Source organism: Chenopodium album, chromosome 24 (genome assembly GCF_948465745.1).
Source record: "Chenopodium album chromosome 24, dcCheAlbu1.1, whole genome shotgun sequence".
In the NCBI taxonomy this organism is placed as follows: domain Eukaryota; kingdom Viridiplantae; phylum Streptophyta; class Magnoliopsida; order Caryophyllales; family Amaranthaceae; genus Chenopodium; species Chenopodium album.
In genome coordinates, this window is record NC_137857.1 from 7,725,224 (window position 1) to 7,751,383 (window position 26,160).

General features: G+C 31.9%; 2 protein-coding genes, 1 non-coding gene and 1 pseudogene across 3 annotated transcripts; 3 read left to right on the plus strand and 1 right to left on the minus strand.

The window, feature by feature from the left end:
• The first annotated feature begins 7,231 nt into the window (after positions 1–7,231).
• LOC145611494 (cation/calcium exchanger 4 pseudogene) lies at positions 7,232–9,726 on the plus strand (annotated as a pseudogene).
• An 8,966-nt stretch (positions 9,727–18,692) lies between these two features.
• Positions 18,693–19,421, plus strand: LOC145611810 (copper transporter 5-like). Its single transcript, XM_081667178.1, has one exon. It carries the CDS (start codon positions 18,849–18,851, stop codon positions 19,275–19,277), a length of 429 nt encoding a protein of 142 aa, XP_081523304.1. The 5' UTR covers positions 18,693–18,848; the 3' UTR covers positions 19,278–19,421.
• A 2,733-nt stretch (positions 19,422–22,154) lies between these two features.
• TRNAI-AAU (transfer RNA isoleucine (anticodon AAU)) lies at positions 22,155–22,228 on the plus strand. Its single transcript has one exon. It is a non-coding gene; the product is annotated as a tRNA-Ile (tRNA).
• A 220-nt stretch (positions 22,229–22,448) lies between these two features.
• Positions 22,449–24,824, minus strand: LOC145612460 (protein LURP-one-related 6-like). The gene is made up of 3 exons (XM_081667830.1): positions 24,500–24,824; positions 23,844–24,095; positions 22,449–22,820 (listed from the first exon to the last, which is right to left on the minus strand). The coding sequence occupies exons 1-3, from the start codon at positions 24,740–24,742 to the stop codon at positions 22,677–22,679; spliced, it is 639 nt and encodes a 212-aa protein (XP_081523956.1). The 5' UTR covers positions 24,743–24,824; the 3' UTR covers positions 22,449–22,676.
• Between the last annotated feature and the right edge of the window lie 1,336 nt (positions 24,825–26,160).

Below are 26,160 nucleotides of genomic sequence, written 5' to 3' on the forward strand. Positions count from 1 at the left end.
GTGCCCTTTTCTTTTCAATGAGAAGTTTCTTGTGTATCAAAATTAAGAACTGTTTGGAGTTTCTCGTACACTAATTTTTTTTACACAATATGTCCAAAAACTTTCGTTATCAACAATTTGGCCTTTGGTGGAAATTAAGCTGGCATTATAAAATCTAATGTAGGCCTATGGGGCCGTTTATCAAAATAAAGATATATAATCCAACATATTTAATTGGTCCATCATCAATACAAAAAATGATTTTAAGATTTTTAACTTATAATAAAAGCAATGTTTTGTATACTCTTCTTACATACAATGATACAGGTAGAGGTGATCACGAATCAGATTTTGCCCAAACAATTTTCCTCATTTTGGGCTGGACTAGGCCCAACTTCATGCCCTAATATATGTGGCCAAACTCACTTTTTAGATCAAAATAGCGCACTTTTTGGGTCAAGGTGTAAAGCTACCTAAAACTCAAGCGAAAAATAGATTCGGCCTGGGCCCAAAAATTCTTCCCAAATCCAACATTTTTCAAGCCGGACTTATTTTTATCAGGTATAAATGATGGTGTGTCAATATCAATCAAGAGTGTGTCAAAATCAATTCAATTTTCCGTCAACATGATCATCAAATTGTGTTCTCATCATTACATCTATTTTCTTTTAAAAATTTTAACAAGCACATTATGCGATATTGGTGAGTGCTACTTTAGGGATGTGTTGGAAAACGAGGTTACGAGGGTATATAACTACATACCGGTGAGTATTGATGACTTAACGAGTTTCCATCATTTTTTATTTGTATGAGCCAGATAATTCACTATATCTTATGAGCACTGAGGGTCATTCTTTTGGAGATGGAGGGAGTACTAAAGTACTTTGTATTGTCAGAATATTAATTCAACCAAAAGGTTAAGCTTTGTTAAGGTTTGTGATTTGTTTATATACTCTATCATGTACCTATACCCTCACATATGAGCCCTTTGGGCTTGAAATTTGAAATGTGGATGAAACATGGGTCTTTTCATATCGGACGCAAAATATTCCACTTGATTATGTATGGAGAGGTGGATGAGATTTGAACTCGTAACATTTTTGTCACGTCAGCTCTTGATATCATGTTAGATGGACAATTTTCAACCAAAAGTTAAAGGTGATTTTTTGAAACTCGTGATTGGTTTACATACTCTATCACATGTTATGTAAGATGATGACAAAAATATTGAATTATTCATGCATATTTCCTTTTAAATATATATCACCAATTCACCATTAATATTAATATTTTTGTTAGTTTAATACAGAGTAAAATCACCTATTTTGGAATTCAAACCTCAATCTAGACGATAGGGCTATTTCATAGGTTATACTAAGCGAGCAAAGAAACTATGAGCAAGGCTCTGTTCACTTCACCTTTAAAATAATTAGTAAAGATAATTTCAGTAGTAAAAATAAGTACAGTTCGGTAAAAATAAGTTCAATTTAGTAAAAATCAATAACTTCAAAAAAACATAATAGAGAATCGGTGTAAATAATTTCAGCTTAGTAAAAATAATTTAATTTTATCAAAAATAATTTTAGTTCAGTACAAATAATTTCAATTCAGTTCAGCAAAATTAAGGTGAAGTAAACAGGGTCTAAGTAAAAACAAAGCAAAAATCTAGATATTTATTATAATTAAGATTTACCTTTAGAATAAGGCATTCAATAAACCTTCTAGTAAACACTAACTACTTTGCCTAAAAATGTAGGTTTGAAATCAAATGGTGTTATAGTCGTCATTATTCATTAAGGGTTTTTATTACATAATTATTATTTTTCAAGGGTACATTGTGCATTCAAAACTTTATATATAGGGGCGGGTACACAATGCACTTTTTAAATTCTTAGGAGTACATGGACAATTTCCCAAAAAATAATTGTTTGTATTATTAATTTATTACTCCAGGCAGTATTATTCTAATTTAATTCTACTTTGCAAATTTTCACTACATTCACATCAGATTATGTTTTCTAATATTAACCCATAGTATTGAATAAGCATATCTAATGTTCATCGTTCAACATTTACAACAACAAATTACTTCCTAAATTTCTCGTAATCTTATCATGCTAGTCATTGCATACAAGAATGTATGCAAGCTTGCAAAGACTTGGTTGCATGATACAACTTCAAATTTATATTATACTACAATAAATTAAAGAGTTAGTATAAAATATAATTCAAAATGACATGGGTCCGATAACTTGAATGTTGATGTATAAAGGTTTTGATGATGAGGAACTTAAATTGAAGCAAACTCATCTAATAAAGGTTTCTCAAGTGTTTGTTTAGCTTAGGTGAAATTGATCTTGGAGATGAAAGAAGTAGCTGATGCTAAGAAGCCTCGAAGAAGCTCTTTATTCAGAAAGTTATTCAAAAAGAAGAAGAGTTCCCTCACAGGAACTAAGTTCCCTAACAGGAACGTTTCTTAACAGGAGCCTGAAGATGAAGGACTAAGTTCTTTGGAGGAACTTGGTAATACGTGAAGCCCAAGTAATTCTTCCAGATCAAAAGCACAGTGCAGCAATAGTTTAGTTAAGATTTTATCTTCTAGATTTATTGTTAAATATGTTAAGTAGGATATGCATGGAATTTATTAGAAGCGTGACAAGATGGCTTGGCAAATTAATTATTTCCGGAAAATATAAAAGATAGAGTTCGAAAAAGATTTTTAACTTAAAAGCTTATTTTCTAAAAATCTGTTGATAAAAAGATATTATGCTTTTTAACTAAATATTTCTATCTTATTTTCTGAAAAGATTTTCTTCACAAAGATTTGCTTAAAACCGTATTTTATGATAAGTTAAGTTTAACTTATTTATCTTTTTGAAAACCTACTTTCTATACGAGTCTTACTTGTATAAATAGTAGAGGTTGAATTGAGTTTAGGTTTTCAGTGAGTTTTATGCGTGAAGAATTACAGAGCTTAAATTGTGTAAGTTTGCCAAGCTTATAAACTTGTCATATTAGTTTCGGGTTTCATGCATAGCTTGCCTATCATATACTAGGTGTTTATTATTTGTATCTGGTTTGGGTTATTCGGGTAGAAAGTATTTTATTAATTTTGTTTATTGTGTTAGCTTCTGGTGAGAAAGGGAAGATTTGTACTTGGGGAGTACGTGTGAGTCTAAGTGTGGTACTTAGACTAGGTAGAACAGAGTGCTGTTCTGTAGTGAGTTCCTTTAGGAACTTGAGAGTAGAGTCTTTATTATAGTAGGTTGTAACTTGGTGTTTGCCCTATTATAGTGAAGTATTTTGTGCTTGAAATCCCTAAGGTAGGGTCGAGGTTTTACTTCTAGTTGGGCACTAGAAGGTTTCCTCGTAAAATACTGTGTGCTTTACAAGTTCCTATTTTATTCTGTTTTGTTATGTTTTATATTTCGAAAAATAGTCACTAGGAACTACTCTACAATTCACCCCCCCTCTTGTAGAGTTCGTCTCAACTAACATTGAACAACAATAACATACTTCAAGTCCGACCCACAAACATGAGCAAGAAATGTATAGTATGGACAAACATGACCTAATAGCCTATGAATAATACTTGGCCACTTGCATGTTTGTTTTATTGGGAGATATTGGCAAATAGCATGCAATATCTTCTTGATTATGTGGTATTTAATATCTTTCCTACATAAGGACATTATTTGAACCAAATTTCTTATTTGGAGCAATTGGTATGGTAAGATATACGAAGTATATGAATAAAAGTATCAAATAGATAAAGAACAAAACAACTAAAATACGAGCAACAATAAATGATGAAACATTTTGGACATTTATATGGTAAAAATTGAAGAAAGTGATCAACTTATAATTACAATAAACTAATTTAGCTTACATGTATTGTAGTATTGGTACAATTATAATTTAATTTTCTATTCTAGGTATCAACTAATCAACTTTGATAGAAATAGCTAGTACAGATTTAAGTACCTTGTGCAATTGTGCATAACACTCCAAGAGTAAGATAGAAATTGCGGATTTAAGTAGCTTATTAATTATTATATACACTCTAATGCCTCTAAATTCAAGAAGTGAGTTTCCTTTTCATTTCAATGAGAAATTCCCGAGTATATATCAAAATAAAGAAGATGTTTGGAGTTTCTCATTAAAAAATATCATAATATTTAAATAAGTAAATATTATTGCCAGCAATAATTTGGCCTTTTGTAGAACTAGCATTATAAAATCTAATAATGGGGCCCATCAAAATAAAGATAATCCAAAATTATTAATTGGTCCACCGTCGACATAAAACGTCAAATTGTGTTCTCGTTAGTCGTTACACCTATTTTTTATGTGCATTAAAATGCATATTATTAGACCTTTAATCGATTATTTATAATGGTTTATTAGTGATTTTCGAGTACGGGTCCCGGCTAATATTTGTTTTTAAAATGATCAATTCTTTATCGAATTATCAAATTTTAGTATAAAAAAAAGTGATCATGTAGTTTAGCATATTTCCCTCTAAAAAAAATAAAAATAAAAAATAAAAAATAAAAAAAGTAGTTTAGCATATTACAAAACTTTATTTAACGATGGCTAAATTCTATTGATTTTTTAGTGTTATTGAATGTAACTACTATTAATAATAATTTTTTTATTGTTTAGTTGATAAATAATCATAATTTGAGCAAGTAGTGTATGATTTAGATTATCTTAATTTAAATCTATATCACAATATATTTATTTTGAAAAAATCATGTTGTTTAGTTGATGAATCATAGTTTGTGTAAGTAGCATACTATTTAAGTTACAATAAATCAATTTTGTAACGTATTTATTTAAAAAATATTTAAATCAGAGAATATTTTCATGTGTCATTTTCACTAATAGACAATATCATTAGTTCATTACTACCAGTTGCGAATCTTGCGATCAATTTAGGTCAGATAATTTAAAGCACAACGCTCAAATTAAAGTTTAATTACTATATGTAATTTAATTTAAAATAAACTTTTGTTGTAAGAAAAACAATACTTTGTGTAATTTGTATGTAATACTTCCTCCATAACAAATTAATCGATGAGTTTCTTTAATCAAGCTAAGTTTGCTGATGATCGTATATGTCTTTAATTTTATAATTGTAAAAAATACTAATTAAAAATTTATATTTTAATTAAATATACATTGAAACGAATCTAACACAATCTCACGTAATTATATTTTTTACATCTAAATTCACAAATGCTGATAAAAATAAAATTTATTAATAGTATCAATTATTATTATCGTTATTATCATGCAAAGAAACGCGTAATTGAGATACCCAAGTTAAGAATAGATACATATTTTTTAGTGATCAAGTCAAATTGTAATCAAAGCTTAAAGCATACGTTAATACAGTAATTTCTAATTAGAATTAATTATCATGTGACGTGTTAAGAGGATGTTTTTCTTTCATATTTTATGTAAACATCTCATATAGTCATTTAATTTTTTTTTTTTTTCAGGAATATCTCATTTGATAGTCCACGACTCCACGTGTATGGAATTATCAATTAATCATGACTCATGCTGTCGAAGATATACTAAATGTACTTTTCAATTATTCTTCATTAAGTCCATTAATCTAAGATAGCGTGGATTAGGTTTTCAATTTTGACTCTTTCTCTTTGTACGATGTATAAATTATAAATTATCTAACTATGCGATGAAATTGTTGCAATTGGCCAATAAAAATGTTTTATATTGGAAATGGAGAGCTGTAAAAAATAGAAACAAAAAAAAAATTTAAAAAAATAAAAAGAAGAAAAAGAATCTAAAAAAATTGATCCGATTATTAATAATTCTATACAAGGGTAAATCATGCATTACTGTTTACTGAGGTTTAAAAAGAGACAACTAAAGTCTTTTTTAACTTGTACGTAGTATCGATCCCTGTATTTTTACAAGTGTAAATCATGCATAAATTACGGAGTATTTCTGTATTTTTGTCAAGTACGTACATCAACTTGTACGTACTTGACAAAAATACAGAGATACTCCGTAATTCATTTTCATGTACTCCGTATTCTTTAAGCTTTGTTTATTATTACTTTGTCAACGCAATAATCAAACTAAAATGGGGTGAAGTGGTAGAGTAGTAACATTTTTCACACTTCATTTTCTTAAGGTCTAGCGATCAATCTCATAAGACTCATTTAAAAGATTTTCTTTATATCATCCTTTCAAGTTTCAAGTGAGCATTCGACTAAAATAATATAGAGTAGTATATAAATTCAAAATATAAAAAGCTAATATATAAAACATTTGAAAAGTTTAATAATAATAATAATTTGACCACTAAAGCATTGAATTCAACTAGAATATGTTAAGATATTATTGTACCAAAACTTAAGTTGAGGTGTCAACGTGCAATATCACCATATTGGGCAATGGTCAGTTGGGAGATTGCAAGGTGTAAAGTTAAGAAAGAGGTTACGCTATGCTTAGCCATGTGTGAACCGATAACGTATAAATGGATACTTTTTTTTTTTTTTAAAGACATCTTTCAAGTTTCAACATGTTCATACTTAGCTTTGGTCATCTCATTTTATAATTTTAATGTAAAGGACATTGAGAGTCTTACTTAATAGTTAAGACTAGCAAGTAGCAATTACTATACATAAATATTTAAGAATCCACTCAATAGTCCAATATTCGAGTTATCATTTCATAAATGTCGGTAGTATTTAAAAATGTTATACTAGTTAAATTCATGAGTTTTATTGTTTATATGCACTTCACGTCATAATCAAGTGACTTGAACATTACACTAAATGTCTAAAAAAAATTATCTCATATATCCAGAGGTACAATGCACTATATGATGTCTTAAATTCATCTTTCATCCTTGTTAACCAAAGAATATACCGTCTATGATTAAAAGCACAATCACCACATCAACGTATATTTCAAGAAACAAAAATAGAAGTATAATCTTTATTTACGATGTACTAATACAAGTATAAGGAAAATACCATTAACCTTTTTGTATCGACCGTGTGCACAAAGTAACGATTGGCTATATCATACATAGACCTAGTCCCAAATACTACAAACAAAATTGACACAAACAAGTAAAAATTCCCATAAAGTGGCAACCCCAAAATCTCCTACCATTTGTTTCGTGTCGGCCTTTGTAGATTTGCAGTTGAATACGACGCGTAGCGCAACGCAAATACTACTTCACAAATATTCCCAATTGGTTGAATTAATCCTTTACACCTTAGCTTATTTTAATGGCGTCTATATATATATGATATCAAATCAAAGAATCACATTACATTCTAACACCTTCTACTAAGAAAATCAACTCTTCTTCTTCTTCTTCAAACTCTCTTTCTTTCTTTCTCTCCTAATTTTTGGGGAGAGAATTTGTGAAAAGTACCCTGAAAATTTGAGTATCATTGAAGAAAAGAAACTACCCAGAAGCTCATTTTTTTCTGTACTTGTTCCAATCATCATTTTTCACTCACCCTTTACTTGAATTTTGTCAAATTTCTACTTTTTTTTCTGGGGTTTTGTTCTAAATACTTCCTACTTTTCTGGGTTTTAAGTCTATTAAAGAATTTTGTTACTGGGTTTCTATATTGAGGATGAAGAACACTCGATTTCGTGTTCTTTTTAATGGAATTTCAACTGTTGTGTTTCTCATTTTCATGTATAATTCCAACTTTGGTGAAAAATGGAAGTTGGGAAGTGGGGTTTATGGTGGTGGAATTCAGCAAATTGGGGGAAAACATGGCAGAATTGTTGCAGAAATTCATGGGGTTTCATCAAATGTTAGTAAAGCTACTTTATCTGATTACAAAATTTGTTCCCAGATTTTCAAGCATGAAGGTTATCTGAACAGCTGTGATTATGTTCTTGCTCACCCAGAATGTAATTCAGGTGGTTATTTCAATTACATCAAATTTATTTACTGTGATTGCAAGAAATTCTCCATTTTTGGGTACTTAATTCTTGCTATTTGGCTTGCTGTACTGTTCTATTTATTGGGAAATACTGCTGCAGATTACTTTTGTTGTTCATTAGAAAAACTTTCAGAACTTCTGAAAATGTCTCCTACTGTTGCTGGTGTCACTTTGCTTCCATTTGGTAATGGGGCACCTGATGTTTTTGCTAGCATTGCTGCTTTTATGGGCCGGGGTTCCGGTGACGATGTCGGAATTAATAGTGTTTTGGGTGGTGCTGTGTTTGTTACTTGTGTTGTTGTAGGAGTTGTTTCACTTTTTGTTGCAGATAAGAGGGTGCAAATTGATAAGACATGTTTTATAAGGGACTTGTGTTTTTTTCTTTTTAGTATAGCTTGCCTTACATTGATTTTGTTGATTGGTGAAGTTGGTATTTGGGGTGCTATAGCTTTTGTGTCAATATATGTGGTTTATGGCTTGTATGTTGCTGTAACTGAGATAATTAGTAAGAAGGGGAGAGGTTCGAAATTGGATGGATTGACACCATTGCTTCCTGTGGCGGGGAGTTTCTTTTCGTCGTGTAATGGTGAAGGGGAGGGTGATCAATCGATGTATGCTTCGTTGCTTAGTCCCGATAGCCATAGTAATTCGCCTGAGGTGCCCTCGAAACTGCCTCATTGGATATGGAATATTAATGTTGCAATCTATTCAGATTATACAAAGTCTGGTGTAGAAGATAGCTCTAGGCCTTTGTGGGGTTGGAATGATGAGGGGGAAATGAATGTAGAATCACCATGTTCATTTTCTACATTATTTTCAATTTTGGAGATACCATTAAGTATTCCTAGACGTTTGACCATTCCTATAGTCGAGGAGGAAAGATGGTCTAAGGTGTATGCTATTGCCAGCGCGTTTTTAGCCCCCGTTCTTCTGGCTGTTCTGTGGAATACGCAGGAAGAGATTGTTCCTTTGAGTGGGAAAATTGCTTATTTCATCGGTGTTTCTGCTGGCTGCATCTTCAGTGTACTTGCCTTTCTATACACATGTCCTGAGCACCCACCTCGTAGCTTCTTGTTCCCTTGGGTTTTTGGTGGATTCTTCATGAGCATCATATGGTTCTACATTGTAGCAAATGAGCTTGTTGCTCTGCTTGTTTCGTTGGGTACCATATTTGGTGTCAACCCATCAATACTTGCTCTAACCATATTAGCCTGGGGGAATTCAATGGGTGATCTAATGTCAAACACTGCTCTTGCAATGAATGACAGAAACGGAGTGCAGATCGCTATGTCAGGAAGCTATGCAGGACCTATGTTTAATACACTGATCGGTTTAGGCATTTCTTTGGTGCTTGCAGCATGGTACAAGGGTTCAGAACCTTATGTTATTCAACAAGATAATGGTTTGTTCATCACTGTGGGATTTCTAGCTGCAGGTCTTATATGGGCTCTAATCGTTTTGCCACAAAATGATATGCGCCCTAATAGGCTTTTAGGTGTTGGCCTCATAATCATATATGGTATCTTTCTGTCTCTTCAGGTCAGCATTGCCGTGGTTTCAGGCTCACAGTCGATGTAGGTTCTGTGTTGCTGTGTACATAATAGATAGACTCTTGGCTATAATGTATGCCGCCTCTTGTACAGTTACTATATACGAAGTACTAGGTATTTTTTGGACTTGGTTCTTCAATTTCTGATACCAAGCCATCTTAATGGAAGGAAACTGTTGCCTTTTGTAATTGGGTCATACTGTATTAAGCTCTAATAGAAGTAAAAACATCAGTTTCTCTGCTCTGCCCAATCTTGTTATTGTACTACGACATTAATATAATAATGCCACTTGTTATTTAGTGTCCTCGATCAGTTGTTTTTCTTTCGCTTGTTGTATACTTATAAGACGATTAGTCTACATATATACTATAGAATCAGATTATCTTGCTAGGAACACATAAATCACAACCATTGTGAATAAAATCGTGTATCAGAATGTTCATAGATCGTGATAGAAGTATAATCTGTCACTTCATTTATTTTGGCTTCTTGGTGACCATCACTGACCAAGTTCTTTTATCGGACACGACGAATGTGATTACATTATTGATGAGCTAGATGTGATGGTGATTTTGAGTCTCTTGGTAAAGTGATGTATACTTGAGAATGTTGATAATTAAGTAAATGTTTCTTCTGATCTTGTTATGTGAATGTCACACAATGTCACTCTCCGAGTAGCCTAACAAAGTTTATCCCAACCTAATCTTATCTGTAATTTTGTTAAACCTGCTCCATTAATATCAAACCTAATTGGATTTTTTTTAATTGATTTTTTTCTTTATTAGTTGAGTGCATCAAAGCTGTATTACTTTACCCAAAGAAAAGAGAAGGAAAATAAAATATAGCCTTGCTCTCTTGGTGGTATGTACATCATGCTCCTGATTCCTGAATCCTGATTATGCTATTGCTTGCAAGGCTTCAATTTTCCTATTAGTATATTTGAAACACCCAAAAGTGGCATGGGTTGGGCTGGTACACGGGCCATTTGAGCCCAACACATTATGGCCTAGCATTCGCACAAGCCTATTACAAGTCTATTATTTAAAATAAAATTATAAGCTCGATACGACACAACACGAAAGACGGCATGAAGTTCAATTTTAAATTTTGACTTGAGCAACTTATTTTTAACCAATTAATTAGATTTTAGAAGTTATTACATCCCCCCCCCCCCCCCCTCCCCAGCAGCACAAATCGGCCTGTCAGTACATGTGGGTTGGGTTAATGAGACTCTCTTAAATTCTTAATGCCATAAGCATGTCCAAATCTTGAAATTTACATAAACCAAATCAAAACTACATAGACCAAAATTGAGTTAACTAACTCAAATCCAATAGATCTAAACCAAACTTAAGCTAAATAACATAACATATACACCAAAATTGAGTTTATTTCTTCAAGGATATTTGGAAATGTGAGCCTTGAGAAGTGTGAGTATTATTTTTGCATGGATTGAATTATACTCCTACTTGTTTGATGTTGAGATGACAAAGACTCTAAGTTAGGTCAAATTGTACTTGGATGTTTCTTCTATTTTCCTTATTTAATTGGAAAATACAACAACGATAAATAAATAAGATAAGGCAACTCACATAATTAAATCAATCATATGTTGCAAGTAGCTTTTAATGCTTTTCGACTGGTTGGTTACTTGGATTGCCAATCAATAATTGAAAATGATGTGGTTCGGCCCAATATAGTAGTGTACCCCTTCACTTTTAGGACGATTTTTGTAGTTTTATGATATACTCAATATAATGACACTAATTTCTCTCAAGAAAACTATATAAATGAAGAAATGCAATGATGCAAATGTATACTTTCTCCAAATTTGGCTAGGAATTGCTCTCTATGCTATGTCTTCATGATAGGTTGTCGTACACCTGCCAAAAATATATTCCTAACACAACCAACTAACAATGTAGTAGGGTAAGTAGGGTCGAATCCACAGGGAGATGATATTCAATCTAACCTCTAAGGATTGGAGAAACTAAACAATTGGTCATGAGTTGGGATAGAAAAGTGGTCTAAATTAAAATTGAAATAAAACAATTAATAAAAAAGACCTAGGGTTATATTTCACCAAAATTATAGTTTTAAATCTATCAAATATCAATAACAATTCAATCAATCAATAATGTAGACCAATCGCTAAGCCTACGACCGGATCTTAACGCTCTCAATTCAACATATGTAGTTCGGTCGCTAACATAATCAGAATTGCTAATTGTAGGCAAGCCTCTAAAAGTAAGACTTTTTGATTCAAATTCTTATTAACAATAATTAATCAAATAATTAATCAGGTTGTTAGATTAAAAATAAAATACTATCAATTATAGAAATCTATAATAATACAAAAAATTAATAATAACATCAATCAAGATTCATTATATAATGTTTCAAAAAAAAAAAAAAACAAAAAACAAAAAAAAACAAAAAACAAAAAACAAAAACAAAAAGATTCATTATATAAACATGGATTCCCAAACCCTAGATAAAACTACTCAAGCATGAAATAAATAATTAAAACTAAATCTAACAAAGAAAACAAAAGTAAATAAATAAAATTACCTCAATAAATTAATGTATCAAACTCGTGGACAAATCCATGGAGGAATCCATGGAGTTGTCCATGAAAAACTAGGGCTAGATCAGAGTGAAACCTACAACAAATGTCAAATATTAAAAGGTACGTATATAAGACATAAGAAAAAAATAATATCCCTTGAGTATTTAATTATCCTAAAACTAATCTAAAAATTAATATTAAAATAAGATAATAAAATAAAAATAATAAAGTCGTCTAATGATTGGTCGATTGAAAGAGTCATAGTTGATGTAGGTTGCCTTGGTGTTGCGGACGCCCAACCCATCACCCGATGGGTGGTCGATGGTCGAGGGCTGTGAGGAAGATGATAGATGAAGCTCGACCATCGCCCGATGGTTTTCCAGCAGTCAGATCAGTCTCGAAGGCTTGTTCGTGCGGCTTGGCCATCGCCTGATGGCTAGGTGCTGGGATGACAGATTCGCAGTGCCAAATTTAAAGGGTCGTATCTTGAGATCTAGGATCTGTATTGGGACATGAAACCTATCAATGGAAAGGTCTTCAAGTCTAGTTTTCGACGCAATTTTAATCGCTTCAATCCAATGTATAGAACTCAAGTTATGATCAAAAGAGTGATCAAAGGTCTATTTTGACACTTTGAAAACCATCGTTTTCCTTCGTTTCCCTCTCAAATTCATCTCCGAAAAATGCATAGTGATTCTTGTGGATGCTATTCATACTTAGTATGCTTATATACCTCGATCTAAGCTTTCACAAACAAATATCCTTCATTCAATGCCTCGATTCATCGATGTTGTATCCTTTCATTGTCCGATTCTTCCAAACTACTCCGAAAGCGTCTAAGTAGTTATAAAAACTACTTGAAACATTAAGAAAACACAAACAAAGCGTAATAGAGTACAAAATGAACAACTTATGCATATGCGACCTAGAAAGTGACAAAAAGACCTAAAAAACAACTATAAAACTAAAATAAACGTGCTTATAAATCATATATAAATGTGATTCATCACTTCACACCAACTCATTAGAAATATCACGAACAATGTCAATATGTCAATTAAGAAATTATTTTGTCTCTCCAAAATACTTGAAAATCCAGAAATGCTTGGTATTGTTGGAATGGGAGCTTTTAAAATTACTCACCAATTATTAACAAGTAGCAACCAAAGTTTGATGAAAATGGTGGGGCACTAGCTTATTTTGTGACTTTGAGTTCTTTTTTTTTTTTTTTTGTTTGAAACCTTGTGATTTTGAGTTCATAAGTTTGCTTAAAACAGTTAAATTAAAAGTGCTTGTCTAAAATTAGTTGATTAATTAGATCCATCATTTTATCTAAGATTTTACAAATTGATTTTAAGCCCTTAGCAAAAATCGGGCCTAAATCAAGCCCACACCCCAAGCCCATTTTTTTTTTTTTTTTTGGGATAAACCTATGATTCTATGAAAGTATGAAGCATAACTTGTTGACGTTGAAGCCTCATGGCCTTCAAGCAGTCATGCACTCATGTTAGATTGCTACTCGACGTAGGACTAAAACTAAACTACTTTCTGTTGTAGCTGGTACTATTTTATACTTTCTCTATTTTTGTATAGACATATTTATTTTATCATATTTGCCAATGAACAAGATCAATAATTAAATTTCTACTTATGAACAAATAAAAATACAAAAATATACATGAAGTCAATTATAACTAAAAATACAAAAAAAAAATATAACTAAATCTTACTTAATTATGTTTTATCATCAATATATATTTGTATAGACATGTTTCTTTTAATTTTACATTAAGCGTTAATTATAACAAAATTTTACATTATTATGTTTTTAATTTTTTATCATTAATATACATTACAAACCTATTAAAATTACAAATTTTCATATGTGATTGGCCACACAGTGTGATCGGGGTCACTCGGTCGGTGAGAGGTTGTGTGGTCGGAAAAAAAAAAAAACAAAAACAAAAACAAAACACAAAAAAAAAAACTAAACTAATCTCAAGCCTTCAACAGCTACTTTGACAAAATTAAGTGTTGTAATAACGGAAAACAATGAGTGGATGCTATCAACTTGTAATTGTTAAATGTTTCTATCAAAATAGTTGTTTGGTGATGATATTTGATAGTAACTTGTTGAAATAGTATACATATTTGAATAATGCTAATTTTAAGGAAAAAGTATACTATACTTCGTAATAGCTTTTGTGAAACACTAATTCAAAAGCTAAAACCTATCATCCACATCTATTTTGTCAAAGTGTCAAAGACTACTATATGAATTAAACACTCGAAGCTATTTCAAAACTTGTTGCCGATAAGGTTCTACTTTAACAGTTAACTTTCAATAGGTAAAAGCTCACAGATGTTTCTAGCTAGCTTTATCGAATATCCTTTGGTTTTGCCAATAAAGCCTAAAAATAATATGTCAATATATTAAATACGGGTCTGGGCCGCACACAAACCAAGAAAAAGAGAGTTCGTTCACAAGTTTAAGGAGGTTGCATCCCAAAATCATATGGCAATAGGAGAAGTAGCCCCTTAGCCTTATAAAGTGTTTAACCTTCTATTCTGCAACCAATGTGAGACACTTACATATGGTGATACTTGAAAGGATTATTTTTCAACATTCTCCCTCACATGTAAGGTCCCTTTTAACTTTGTCTCATGTGATTTTTCGGGATAGAGTGCTTCTTCACATACTCCCCCTCACATGGACCAACTCTTGGCCCAGTGAACTTTAGCCATTTAAGGTCCCATATCGTGGGCCTGGCTCTAATACCATATTAAATATAGGTCTGGGCCGCACCCGCAAACCTATAGAGAGAGAGTTCACTTCACAAGTCCAAGGAAGTTCCATCCCATCCCAAAACCATATGGCAATAGGAGGAGTAGCCCCTTAGCCTTATAAAGTGTTTAACTCTCTCTTCTTCAACCAATATCGGACACTTACATGTGGTGATACTTGAAAGATTTATTTTTCAAAACAATTACTTGTATTAGAGGGCTAGATACAGTGGACATGGAGGAAAGGAAATTTATCTCCAAATTAATCCTAATTAGAATTGAAGTTTAACCTTTAAGGATGAAAGATGTTTGCTTTTTCATTAAATTAAGTTTAGCTTGGTGATTAAATTGTACTTGTTTTCTAAATTCCTATATAGTCAAATACATATTGTGATATGATGAATCTAACAAGATAACACGTGACAATTTTTTCTCATCCATAAATCACAAAAGTTAGTCAAATTAGAGTTTGTGAAGGAAAAGGATAATGGACCCTTGCGCTCAAAGTAATTTGACACACTCAAAGTAATTTGAGTATAAATTAAACTCCAAACCTCAAAGTTAAGAGGTGCAATACTTTTCATTACAATAGACTTAGAGGTTCAGTTCACATGATCTGATTTGGATTAACCTAATCTAATTTTCTAATTCGACTAAATTTTGACCTAATTTGTACACTAATCCGTAAAATAAAAAAAAAAATCAAATGAAATGTCAATAGGTTCATTTTAATGTTCCATAAAAAAAAGAAAAAAGATTCAATTTTTAATATGTAATTTTCTAATACGTCGTCTATTTTATTTAGTTGCATCACTTTGCAAAATATGGATTCCTAGGCAATTTTAGGAGATGGGAGAGATAGAGAGAATAAAAAACAATAGACCTATATGATAGGACAGAGATAGTGAGAGTTTATTCACTAAAAAGGAAAGTGATGTAACTAATTAAAAACATTTTTTTTTCGAAAAGTGATGCAACTAAAATAAACTGGAAGAAATATGAATGTTTCATAATATTTTACAAAATTAAAAAAATTCAACGATAAATAAATGTAAATAATAAGATAAGATTTGATATGACCTAACTTGATCTAGTCTAAGCTATTACGGGTATTTCTAATATAAGTTGATATGCGGAGTAAACTTAAATTAATTGAATTAAATTTTCTTTATTCAATTTTTATATTTTATTTTATTTTATTTTATTTTTTTTGCTTTAATCTCTCCATATGCGTGAGCTTTCTTCCCAATTTTATACTCCCTCCGTCCCAAAAAGAATAACCCATTTGGCCAAAACTTTGTCCCAAAAAGAATGACCCATTTGCGTTAAAACACCCATCAATTTGCTACAATATTTGTACAAAATTAGCTTCCCCATATAAAAATTTGATTTTCCATGTTATTTTATTACTTTCTCTCTCTATCTTTTTACAAACCCCATATAAATTAATCTTTCCAATATACTTTTACTTCTTTTAACTTAACTTCCTTAATACCCACGTAATCAACCCAAATGGGTCGTTCTTTTTGGGACGGAGGGAGTAGGTCTTTTCCATTTTTTTTTGGGATTTAATTCTCATCTTTGAGTTTTTAATTCTTATTTATGGATGAGAGTCTTATTTTTGGTGTTTTAATAATTGAAAAGGTGATTTAGATTCATATAAGTTAGGTCTTGTCATCAACTCTACAATCAAAACATAGAATAAAAAAGTCCCTACTCGAAAAGATGCAAAAACATTGAAAATTACTATTTGTGTCAAGTTTGAATTGGAATATGAATTGCACTGCGCGGAGAATGCAAAATAGTCATTGTAAATGTCATATGACTATTTATTAATGATATTATTCCTTTTTGTAAAAAATAAAAATTTATTTTTCTTTTTGACCAATTGGCTTTAGGTACAGTGGTAAATGAGACTACACTTGGTAGGGATGACCACGCGTTCGATCCCCGTAAAAATAATTGGGAGGAAATTGGAACCTAACCCACCCAAAATTGATCACTAAATCCGAATTAGTCATAAAGGTGAATCGAGTGAAACCAAAAAAAAAAAATTTTAAAAAAAAAAACACTTCACTATATTAAATTTTTCTTCTAAGAGCAAGTTTAGTCCCAAGTCCTAAAACTTGGGGTGACATCATCATTTTGAGTCTTAAGACTTATGCTTAAGGGCCCGTTCATATTTACTTAATTGCAGTTCAGTTCAGTTCAGTTCAGCTCCAATCAGTTCAGTGCAGTTCAGTTCAGTTCCTAATTTCCTTCTCTCATAAAATATTCATTTCAGTTCAATTCAGTTCAGTTCAGTTCAGCTCCAATCAGTTCAGTTCAGTTCAGTTCAGTAAATGTGAACATGCCCTAAGACTTTTCCTATTTTTCTTCTACAATTTCAAGCAAATTTCTCAAGTTGAATCTTGAAATTTCAAGACTCAACTTTTAAGATTTGAGATTGAGACTTACCTCACTTTAATTTTTAATATCCTTTTTTTTTTTTATATACTTTTGTACATATAATATGTCATATATTTGAATTTTAGGTTTAAAGTGATAAATTTTTGCAAATCTTGACGAGCCTTAATAAGAATTTGATGACATTATTTTCAATGGGGATCACAAAAAATAATGTCACATTCAAGTTTTAAGACTTTGGCTAAACTTGCTCTTACTGTATCAAAATTTTCTTTGAAGTAATAAATGTAATAGTACTACGTTTCCTCTTTGTACGTCAAATCAAACTGTACTACTCTTCTCCCCGAATATTGTACTACGTACATTGCTAATTAGCCTATCAAAACAACCAACCTTCTAAACAGTGGCGGATCTAGCGGGGGTTCAAGGGGTTCAGTTGAACCCCGTTAGATCCGGAAAAAAAATTAAAAGTTATTAAAAAAAAAAAAACCTATAAATAAAATATCTTAAACAAATGTTTACTATGTTAGGCGCTAGCTCAATTGGTTTAGTGACTCTCAATTGTACCACAGATCGCGGGTTCGAAACCCAGGACGCGCAACTTTATTTATTTTTTTTCTTTTTTCTTTTCTCCCTTTTTTTCCCTGTAACTTTCGTTCTTTGTTCTATTCAATTGTTCCCTTTCTTTTCTCAATTCTCATACACTGCTGCTTGCTAAAACCCTAACTTTCTTCTCCATTTTTTCTCACTTCTCAAATCTCAAGCCGCCGCACAGAGCCACCGAGGCACGTCACGCGACCACGCCTGTCGCCACTGCTCACCGACGAGGCCACGAGGGTCGAGGAGGCGACGCCGACGATCTACTCGAGGTAACATTCTCTCACTTACTCCCTGTTTTTTCTTTTCAATTTCTGTTTTTTCTTTTCAATTTCTGTTTTTGAGTTTTAATTTTGAGTTTCTTAATTGTTAATATCATAATATGTTGATTAATTTGCAGTAGATGTAGTACTAATTAATTTGCAGTAATGCAGTAGATGTAGCACTAATTAATTTGCAGTAGATGTAGTACTGATTAATTTTGAGTTTTGATCTATGAATTATGAATTAATTTGCAGTAGATGTAGTACTAATTAATTGTTTTTTAAATTATTGTAGTGTGACCATGAAAAGTTTGGAGCATTTTTGGAATATGAAAACTCGAAGAATGCTTTTGTAATTTGCATTTTTTTTTTATGTATTGTATTTTGACATTTAATTGATGTTATGTATTGTTGTATCGGATCATTTTATTTTGCAATTTTATTGAAATTTGGACTTATTTTGTTGTTTACTTGTGTATTGATATTTATTTGAACATTCTATTTTATACTTGTACACCCGATTTATATCCGTGCATTTGGATATCGGGTGTTTGATAAAGTTCGAACCCCCTAGGTCCAATTCCTGGATCCGCCACTGCTTCTAAAACAACGAAATTCACAATTTTAGAACAATCACTATTTCTCGAACAAAAAATCAAACAAAACCCCTCAGAAAATCTTCCAAATTCTCCAACAACAAACAACAAATCACCCCCAAATTCCAATCTCTCCCCTCCAAAATTTCAAGATGATGCACATGACTTTTTACTGGGGTACAAAAATGGTGTTACTCTTCGATTTCTGGAAAACCGATTCATGGCTAAGTTACTCACTCGCTCTCTTATTCTGCTTCCTCTTCTCCGTCTTCTACCAATACATGGAAGATCGCCGATTGTGTGTTCTAGCCATCGGTATCGTTCCACCGCCTTCGGATCAGCCGTCAACGCCGTTTCTTCACCCTCGACTCGGAACCCGGTTGAGCAAATCGGCTCGATTTGCGACGGCCGTGTTGTTTGGGGTGAACTCGGCAATTGGGTATGTTTTGATGTTGGCTGTTATGTCGTATAATGGTGGTGTGTTTATTGCTATTGCTTTGGGGCTTGCTGTTGGGTATTTCTTGTTTCGTGCTAAGGAGTATGAAGCTTTGGTTGTTGAAGATGCTTGTGCTTGTTCTTGATTGGAATTTCTATTTTTGTAATTTTACTTTTGATTTTACTTGTAATTTATGTATGATTATATGTTGGTGAATTTGTTGGAATTATTGGAATTTGTATATCGATTGGTTTGGGTGAATTTGATCAATTGGGGTTTCATTGATTCATTTTCAATTGCTGCTTTTATCTTGTTTATGTCTCGAGAGTAGTAAAGGACAATGATGTAGACGAGAATCATCGTTCTCTTTGGAATTATTAAGTTGGTGATATTTAAGATTCTTAATGGTGTAATAAGAGTGCTAAAATTGGCGAAACAATTTGTTAAGTAGGCGAGAGAAATTTTACCTAAACTAGTCATGTGCTTCAAACAAAACAAACTAGAGATGATCAACCATGGTCTGTCCTGATTTTGGCCGAATTTGGTAGAATTTACGGACTATATTGCGGGTTTTGGGCAGGATTTTTGGGCACGGAACATGTGCCGTGTTAGGGATAGTTTGATGTTAGGCCTGATCAAACTGGTTTGCCCCTTCTTATCGGGTTGAACCATCCTGACGTTGTAAAATGGCCGAGCCATGATCACCTCTAATAGTAATGAAACTAAAGTGAATACGGATGATGTAAAACTCTAATTCGATTGAATAAGTTGTACAGTATGTGTATATGGCAATATGAAATAATGATCTCCAATTCATTTCATTGATCATTTGTTTCCTCATAGCTCCGGCACATTTGTTGGTCACCAATTAGTCTCATATCTCATGGTTTCGACGATTTGTCAGTGGCAAGTCTTGACCTTAAAACTGATTTCTATGAGAAATAGCTCTTTGAACCATATGAAACATGGCATAGGACATACCTTGATTACTATGACGCCAAGACATGAATCTACAATAAGAGACCTCAAATTATGCAAAAACTTGTTAGCGTCATGGTGAAACATATCTAATTATCCGTCACTAATGTTCAAAAAAAAAAAAAAAAAAAAAAAAAAAACATATCTAATTATCCATCTTTTGAATAGGGTTGGACATTAACAGTCTGATCTACCACCAAAATTTGAACCACCCCTTGTATTTTGGGTATAATAAGAGTCTGTTCTCTTCAGCTTATTTTCAGTTCTTATCTTAATTTCCTTCTCTCATAAAATTTTCAATTCAATCCAGTTCAGTTCCAATAAATTCAATTCAGCTTAGTCAATTAGAACAGGCCCTAATAGGCTAATACTCAGCCTTGACCATTATAGTTTTTTTCCCTTATAATAAAGACCGCCTTTAAACTTAAGGACCCTGATTTTTACATGATTACACCATCCAATCCTCCACGTGTTTGGAATAGGTTTCAATCTGTTCAAGTTATTACTAGATTAATTACCCACGCTATGAATTCTATGTCGTTTACCTCTGTCTCATTAATTGGAGAAGATATGTGCGTCTAAATTTTTCATTATGTTGGATTTAGTGTGGTCGAAATTCCAGAAGCCCTAACTTTAAACGTTAAAGGTTCTTTATGAGCGTATGATATTCCTTACAAAAATTGAAAAATCTAGATTATAAATGTGCCTATTGAAGTATTCATGATTCTTCTGAAAACATGATGGAGTTTACACAATTCCATCACTTTAATGAATATATACTCGTCAACTAACATCATCTTTAAAGATTGGTGTTAAGACTTAAGTCATATGGGAGTGATCCACCAATATGATGTGCTGCCTCCTACACACTCATTCAGTGTTCCTTGTAGGGGTGCTAATCGAGTTGAAGCAACTCGCGTGCCACTCGGACTCGACTCAGTCAAGTCTTAGTTAAACCTCGATTCGAGTTGGCTCGTGCTCGCTCGAATCAGCTCGAAACTCGATAAGTGTACAACAAATTCAATATTTTTTTTGTTATTTCTATTTTTAAAAACAAAATTACCTTGATACTTTTTTTTTTTTTTTGAATGGACCTTGGTACTTAATTTGTTTTAATTAATACACTTTCTTAGGGAAAATGTATTTAAAGAGAAGAAATGTAATCAACAAATGTTTGAAATTCAAATTAAAGACCTAAACCTTTAAACGAGCAGCTTGTGATCGACTCGGCTTGACTCGAAACTTAACGAGCACAAGTCAAACAACCCTTTGCTCGTGATTGACTCGCTCGATTAGCACATCCTTGTTCCTCTACTTCCTCCTATACATACACAATTTTTTGTCCACTGTTTCCTTTGAACTACTACTTGGTCAGTTTTTTGTCTATATAATGAGATTTACTATCGTATAATTCGTTCATGTACTCTCTTATACTTTTCATCGTGGATTTTTAAGTCCTTGTCGTTCATGACTATCATGATTTTTGTCTATTTAAGGATTTTCTCAAGTTAAATTTTGTTCCCTTTTTATCACATCTTGCATTCATTATATTATTCTAATACTTTATCCGTTTCTATTTAGTTGACATGTTTAATTTAGACCCATATTAAGGAGAGGAAAGAGCATATAAAACAAGTGGGATGCACTAATAAATACAAAATGTAAAACTTACCCAAAAAGGAAATGTCAAACTAAAAAAAACTTCCTATAAGAAATATGTGTCAACTAAAATAACGAAAGTAAGTAATTCCACTAAGATTACACTTGAAGTCTCTAACAATTACATACCAATCACCAAAACACCTACCATCCATTTCAATGGAAATGGAAGTGCAATGCTAAAACTTCAAAAGCTAAATAGTATGGCATCGTCTTTATTGAATGCATAATTACAATTGTTTTCTTTTCCTAGTCAAGTAAGTGAGCCAAATGCTAATGTCAGGTCATCCCAAATCAAAACAACATGAATGAACAAAAGACGTATCCTTTATCCTCTTTCACAGTTTTGTTCAAATTATTTATGCACATTTTATATAACACAAGTGGCCCATTAGCTCAGCTGGTTAGAGCGTCGTGCTAATAACGCGAAGGTCGCAGGTTCGAGACCTGCATGGGCCAATTTTTTTTTTTCCTTTTGGTTTCCGTTGTTGCATTATACATAGAATATACTCTGTACAACAGTATATAAAGCAATGCAATGTGACAATATACATAAGACTTTTTTCTTATTACTCAATTATCATCAAATATCTAAGCATAATCATTAATTACAAATAATTAACAGCACAAATATACAAAGATAGCATATACCCGCTTCGTCCCACTACAATTGCCCCACTTTTCTTTTACGAATGTCTTATATTTGCTCCAAATCTTTGTTGGATAAAAGTGATGATAGGACGTACATAAAAGCCTGTAATAAACAAATAATAACCCCACGTGCTAAACTTTAATCATTTCCTAATACGGATTAAAATGAATTATCTCATACTAAACAATCTTAGTGGGACGGAAGAAGAAGTAACGTAAATGTAATAACGGTCAATCTCGTTCTGGCAGATGAAAGCTAGCACCAAGTAGACTCATGGTAAATGTAATCAAGAACAGCAATGACTCCAAAAACGAATGCCTGATCAATCCCTGGTTGCACAACCACATGGTACAGATCTTTGCTTGTCATCACCCTTTCTATTTCCTCTTTTACTCCAACCTGCCATTTTATTTATACAACAATCCACAATAAATATACTAAATCAGCATATAATAATGTCATTAGCAGCTACTCTATGGTCTATATATGATGACATTGTGCTATGATTTTTTACTTTTGATTCAGACCTAGTTACCTTGTTTGGTCGACAGCATATGATGACATTGTGCTATGATTCTTTACTTTTGATCATTATTCTTATAGTAGCTTCATACAGATACATTAAATTAGTACGGACTACGGAGTATCATGTTTTGAATACTTCTTTGGTTTTCAAACACAATAATTCGTGAAAACAATAGTCACATATACTAATTTATAATTTCTTATGTTGAAGAGAGTCTAACTGCAACGAAGTATAGAGGATCTAATGTAAACCTAGTTGCATAAACTTAATTTTAATGAATTGGAAGGATGAGACTAATTTTAATTTTCGGATAGAGGAGTGTATGTATATATAACTTCCAATAGTACTCTTAGAAACCGATCATGAAGCTTATTTAAACTACTCCCTTGGACCATGGTTCAACTTTAATTTAGTTGTCACATACATAGTTCAAATTACTATACACTAAAGAGTATCAATGTGTCAATTAATTCCGGACACAGTGAGCTAAGTATGTTATAACAACTTGTAATCTATTGTACGTAGCCTAGCTTGGTTGATGTGGTAATGTTGGATGTACAATAATGCATTATGTACGTCCTAAGTTCAATTGAACAACATTTCATGGTGGTGATGGAATAAAGTTAATCCCTAAAATTATCCACTATATATGGTGTATGTAGGTTATAGAGGCCAAGGGAATAAGAATATATATCCACTATCAAACTTGCATTTTAAATTCGATTCGATCATGGGGGAGTATGTGATCATCATCAAATTAGAAAATACCTGTATATACCTTTTATTCGGATTTAATTGTCACACTAGTACATATCGGATGAAGTAAGTAGATTCGATATGTCAAGAGGCTAAAAGTAAAAAAAGCGATCAATTTTAAGGGATCGTTGAGTATGTACCTGTGCTATGATATTTCCCAATGAGTCCACAATGCTGCAATTCTTATCAGGAAAATGGCCTTTGATCTCAAAGTTCCAGTCTTTAAGTTGGCCACTAACCTTGGGCTCAATTGAAATTCTAACTGGATTGTTTGTTGGGAAGCATGCGTTTTTATTAGGTTCTTTTATGCTGAAAACCGACTTTTCCAATCCTTCATAATCATAATAGCCTTTCCATTTCTTGTATATGTTTAATGCTTGAACCAATCCACCCTATTTTATCATAAGAAAACATATAATATAATTATGATCAGATTAAATTAATTACTTACACCAAATTGTTAGGAGAAAATCTCATTTTACAACCTCCCAAAACTTGTAAAATGTACATATCCTTTTATATAGCTGGCTAAATAAGTTTGTACTTGAAATCACATGATCAATTTTAACAAGGACTAAAACTTACTCGACTACAAACTTATGATCATATATTATGATAAAGCATTTGAAAACTTGAAACCAAATTAAACAACTCTTCATCTATCTATGAATCATATCAATCTGACTCAAAACTTTAAGGTGAAAAAACAACATAATTAAGTTGATTGTACATAAAGGTACCGTAATTTTAGATATACTAGCGTATAAATGTATGTACATGGAATAAAATTACACACCTTTAATTGGCGAATAAGAAGAATATTATCACCATCACCATCGCGAAGAATCAACTCTCCCTTTTTTCCAAGGATCCCACAACCATCAACTTGAAACACAACCTTTTGGCTACAATCGGTAACCACAAACCCGCCACCACCCACCGCTTGCGGCCGCTGCCTCACCACCAACACAACTTGTGAAGATGAGCAATACATCTTGCTTATAATTGGTAACAAGTAATTTGGTTTTGATGCTTCCATATTTGGTTTTGTTTAGAGTCTTATACTACAAAAAATATGTTCATGAAGCTAAGGTTTCCTAAGGGCCTAACTTCTTCTTATAGAAGAGTTTGCTCAAAAAAGATCATGTTCTTTTTATTATTTTAAATATAAGTTTATTTTAAAGTGTAATTAACAACAATGCATAGAAAAAAGTAAGGTGTTCAAAGTTTGGCCGACCTTGACTTTGCATAAATTTATACTTCCCCCATTTTTTAATACTTGCAACACTTTTCTAAAATGGAAATATCACAATACTTGTAACATACTATAAATGGAAAGTTATTTTTAGAAAAAGATATACTATTTCCCTTATTTAAAACACATGGCCCATTAAATTACACTATTAACAACCACTCACTTCATTTTAAAGTATATTATATCATGTGAACCCTACATTTCTTAAATACCGTGAAAAAGTGTGTGTTACAAGTTTTAAAAAACGGAGGAAGTATGAAAAATAGTTTAAGCATCTTATTGTATAGCTAGATAAATGTTAGTTATGGCATGCATTGACGTTTCGTGCAAAACATAATAGTTGGCCAATCATTTCCAATAAAAAAAGTATAGAGTTGCGATGGTAGATATAGTTGCCCTTTTTATGCATTTCAAAAAGAAATACGTGACTTTTTGAAATTTGGCAAAGGTATGAAAATAGATAATATTAGACGTATGTTGTAATATATAGAGTAGAAAGGAATATTTCAAAAAAAACTTTAGAAGTTATTGCTTTAGATGATATGTATGGTGAACTTAGAAATTAGTTTTTGGGTAGCTTGACGGGTTTGTTTTGGATTCTAGTACTATGACTTGTTGAATTTGTTGTTTCCTTGCTTTAAAGATCATTGGTTATTGTCTTGATTAATGCCTTTGTTCGTTTCATATAAAATAATTAAATATGCGATTATAATCTTATCTAAATGATTTAGCTTGTTAAATTACAATTATATTTTATTTTAATTGGAGGAATATATTTGATTTAAAATAGGTTGTTTATATGTCAATTAATCTGATTAGTTCAAGTATTAAGAGCCTGATATTCATACGACTTGTAATAGTTTGATCATAAGCTAGCGGTTAACAAAGAACCTATAATTATAAAATTAAATGATTACTCTTAATTCCTTATACATAACAGAAATAAACTTAATCTAACTTGAATGAACATTAGAATAATCATAACAAATAAAATTTATACAATTTCAACCTTATTAATTCTAAAAAACTCAACTAATAACTCTTTAGGCATATTCTTATATTGACACATTATTCCAAGCTCTCATATATGTGCATCATAAGTATTATAACTATGACTTGGACAAGTATTTTTAAAACTAGATTCTTAACAAATCAAAATTGACTCAAATAAAACTAACCTAAAAAAAACTACATGACTAATA

Coding starts and splice junctions, on each gene's coding strand:
- LOC145611810 (XM_081667178.1), top strand. CDS start 18,849: ATGATGCACATGACTTTTTACTGGGGTACAAAAATGGTGTTACTCTTC.
- LOC145612460 (XM_081667830.1), bottom strand. CDS start 24,742: ATGGAAGCATCAAAACCAAATTACTTGTTACCAATTATAAGCAAGATG. Junction 24,096..24,499: donor TTCTTATTCGCCAATTAAAG/GTGTGTAATTTT, acceptor ATGATAAAATAG/GGTGGATTGGTTCAAGCATT. Junction 22,821..23,843: donor TGGGAAATATCATAGCACAG/GTACATACTCAA, acceptor ATAAAATGGCAG/GTTGGAGTAAAAGAGGAAAT.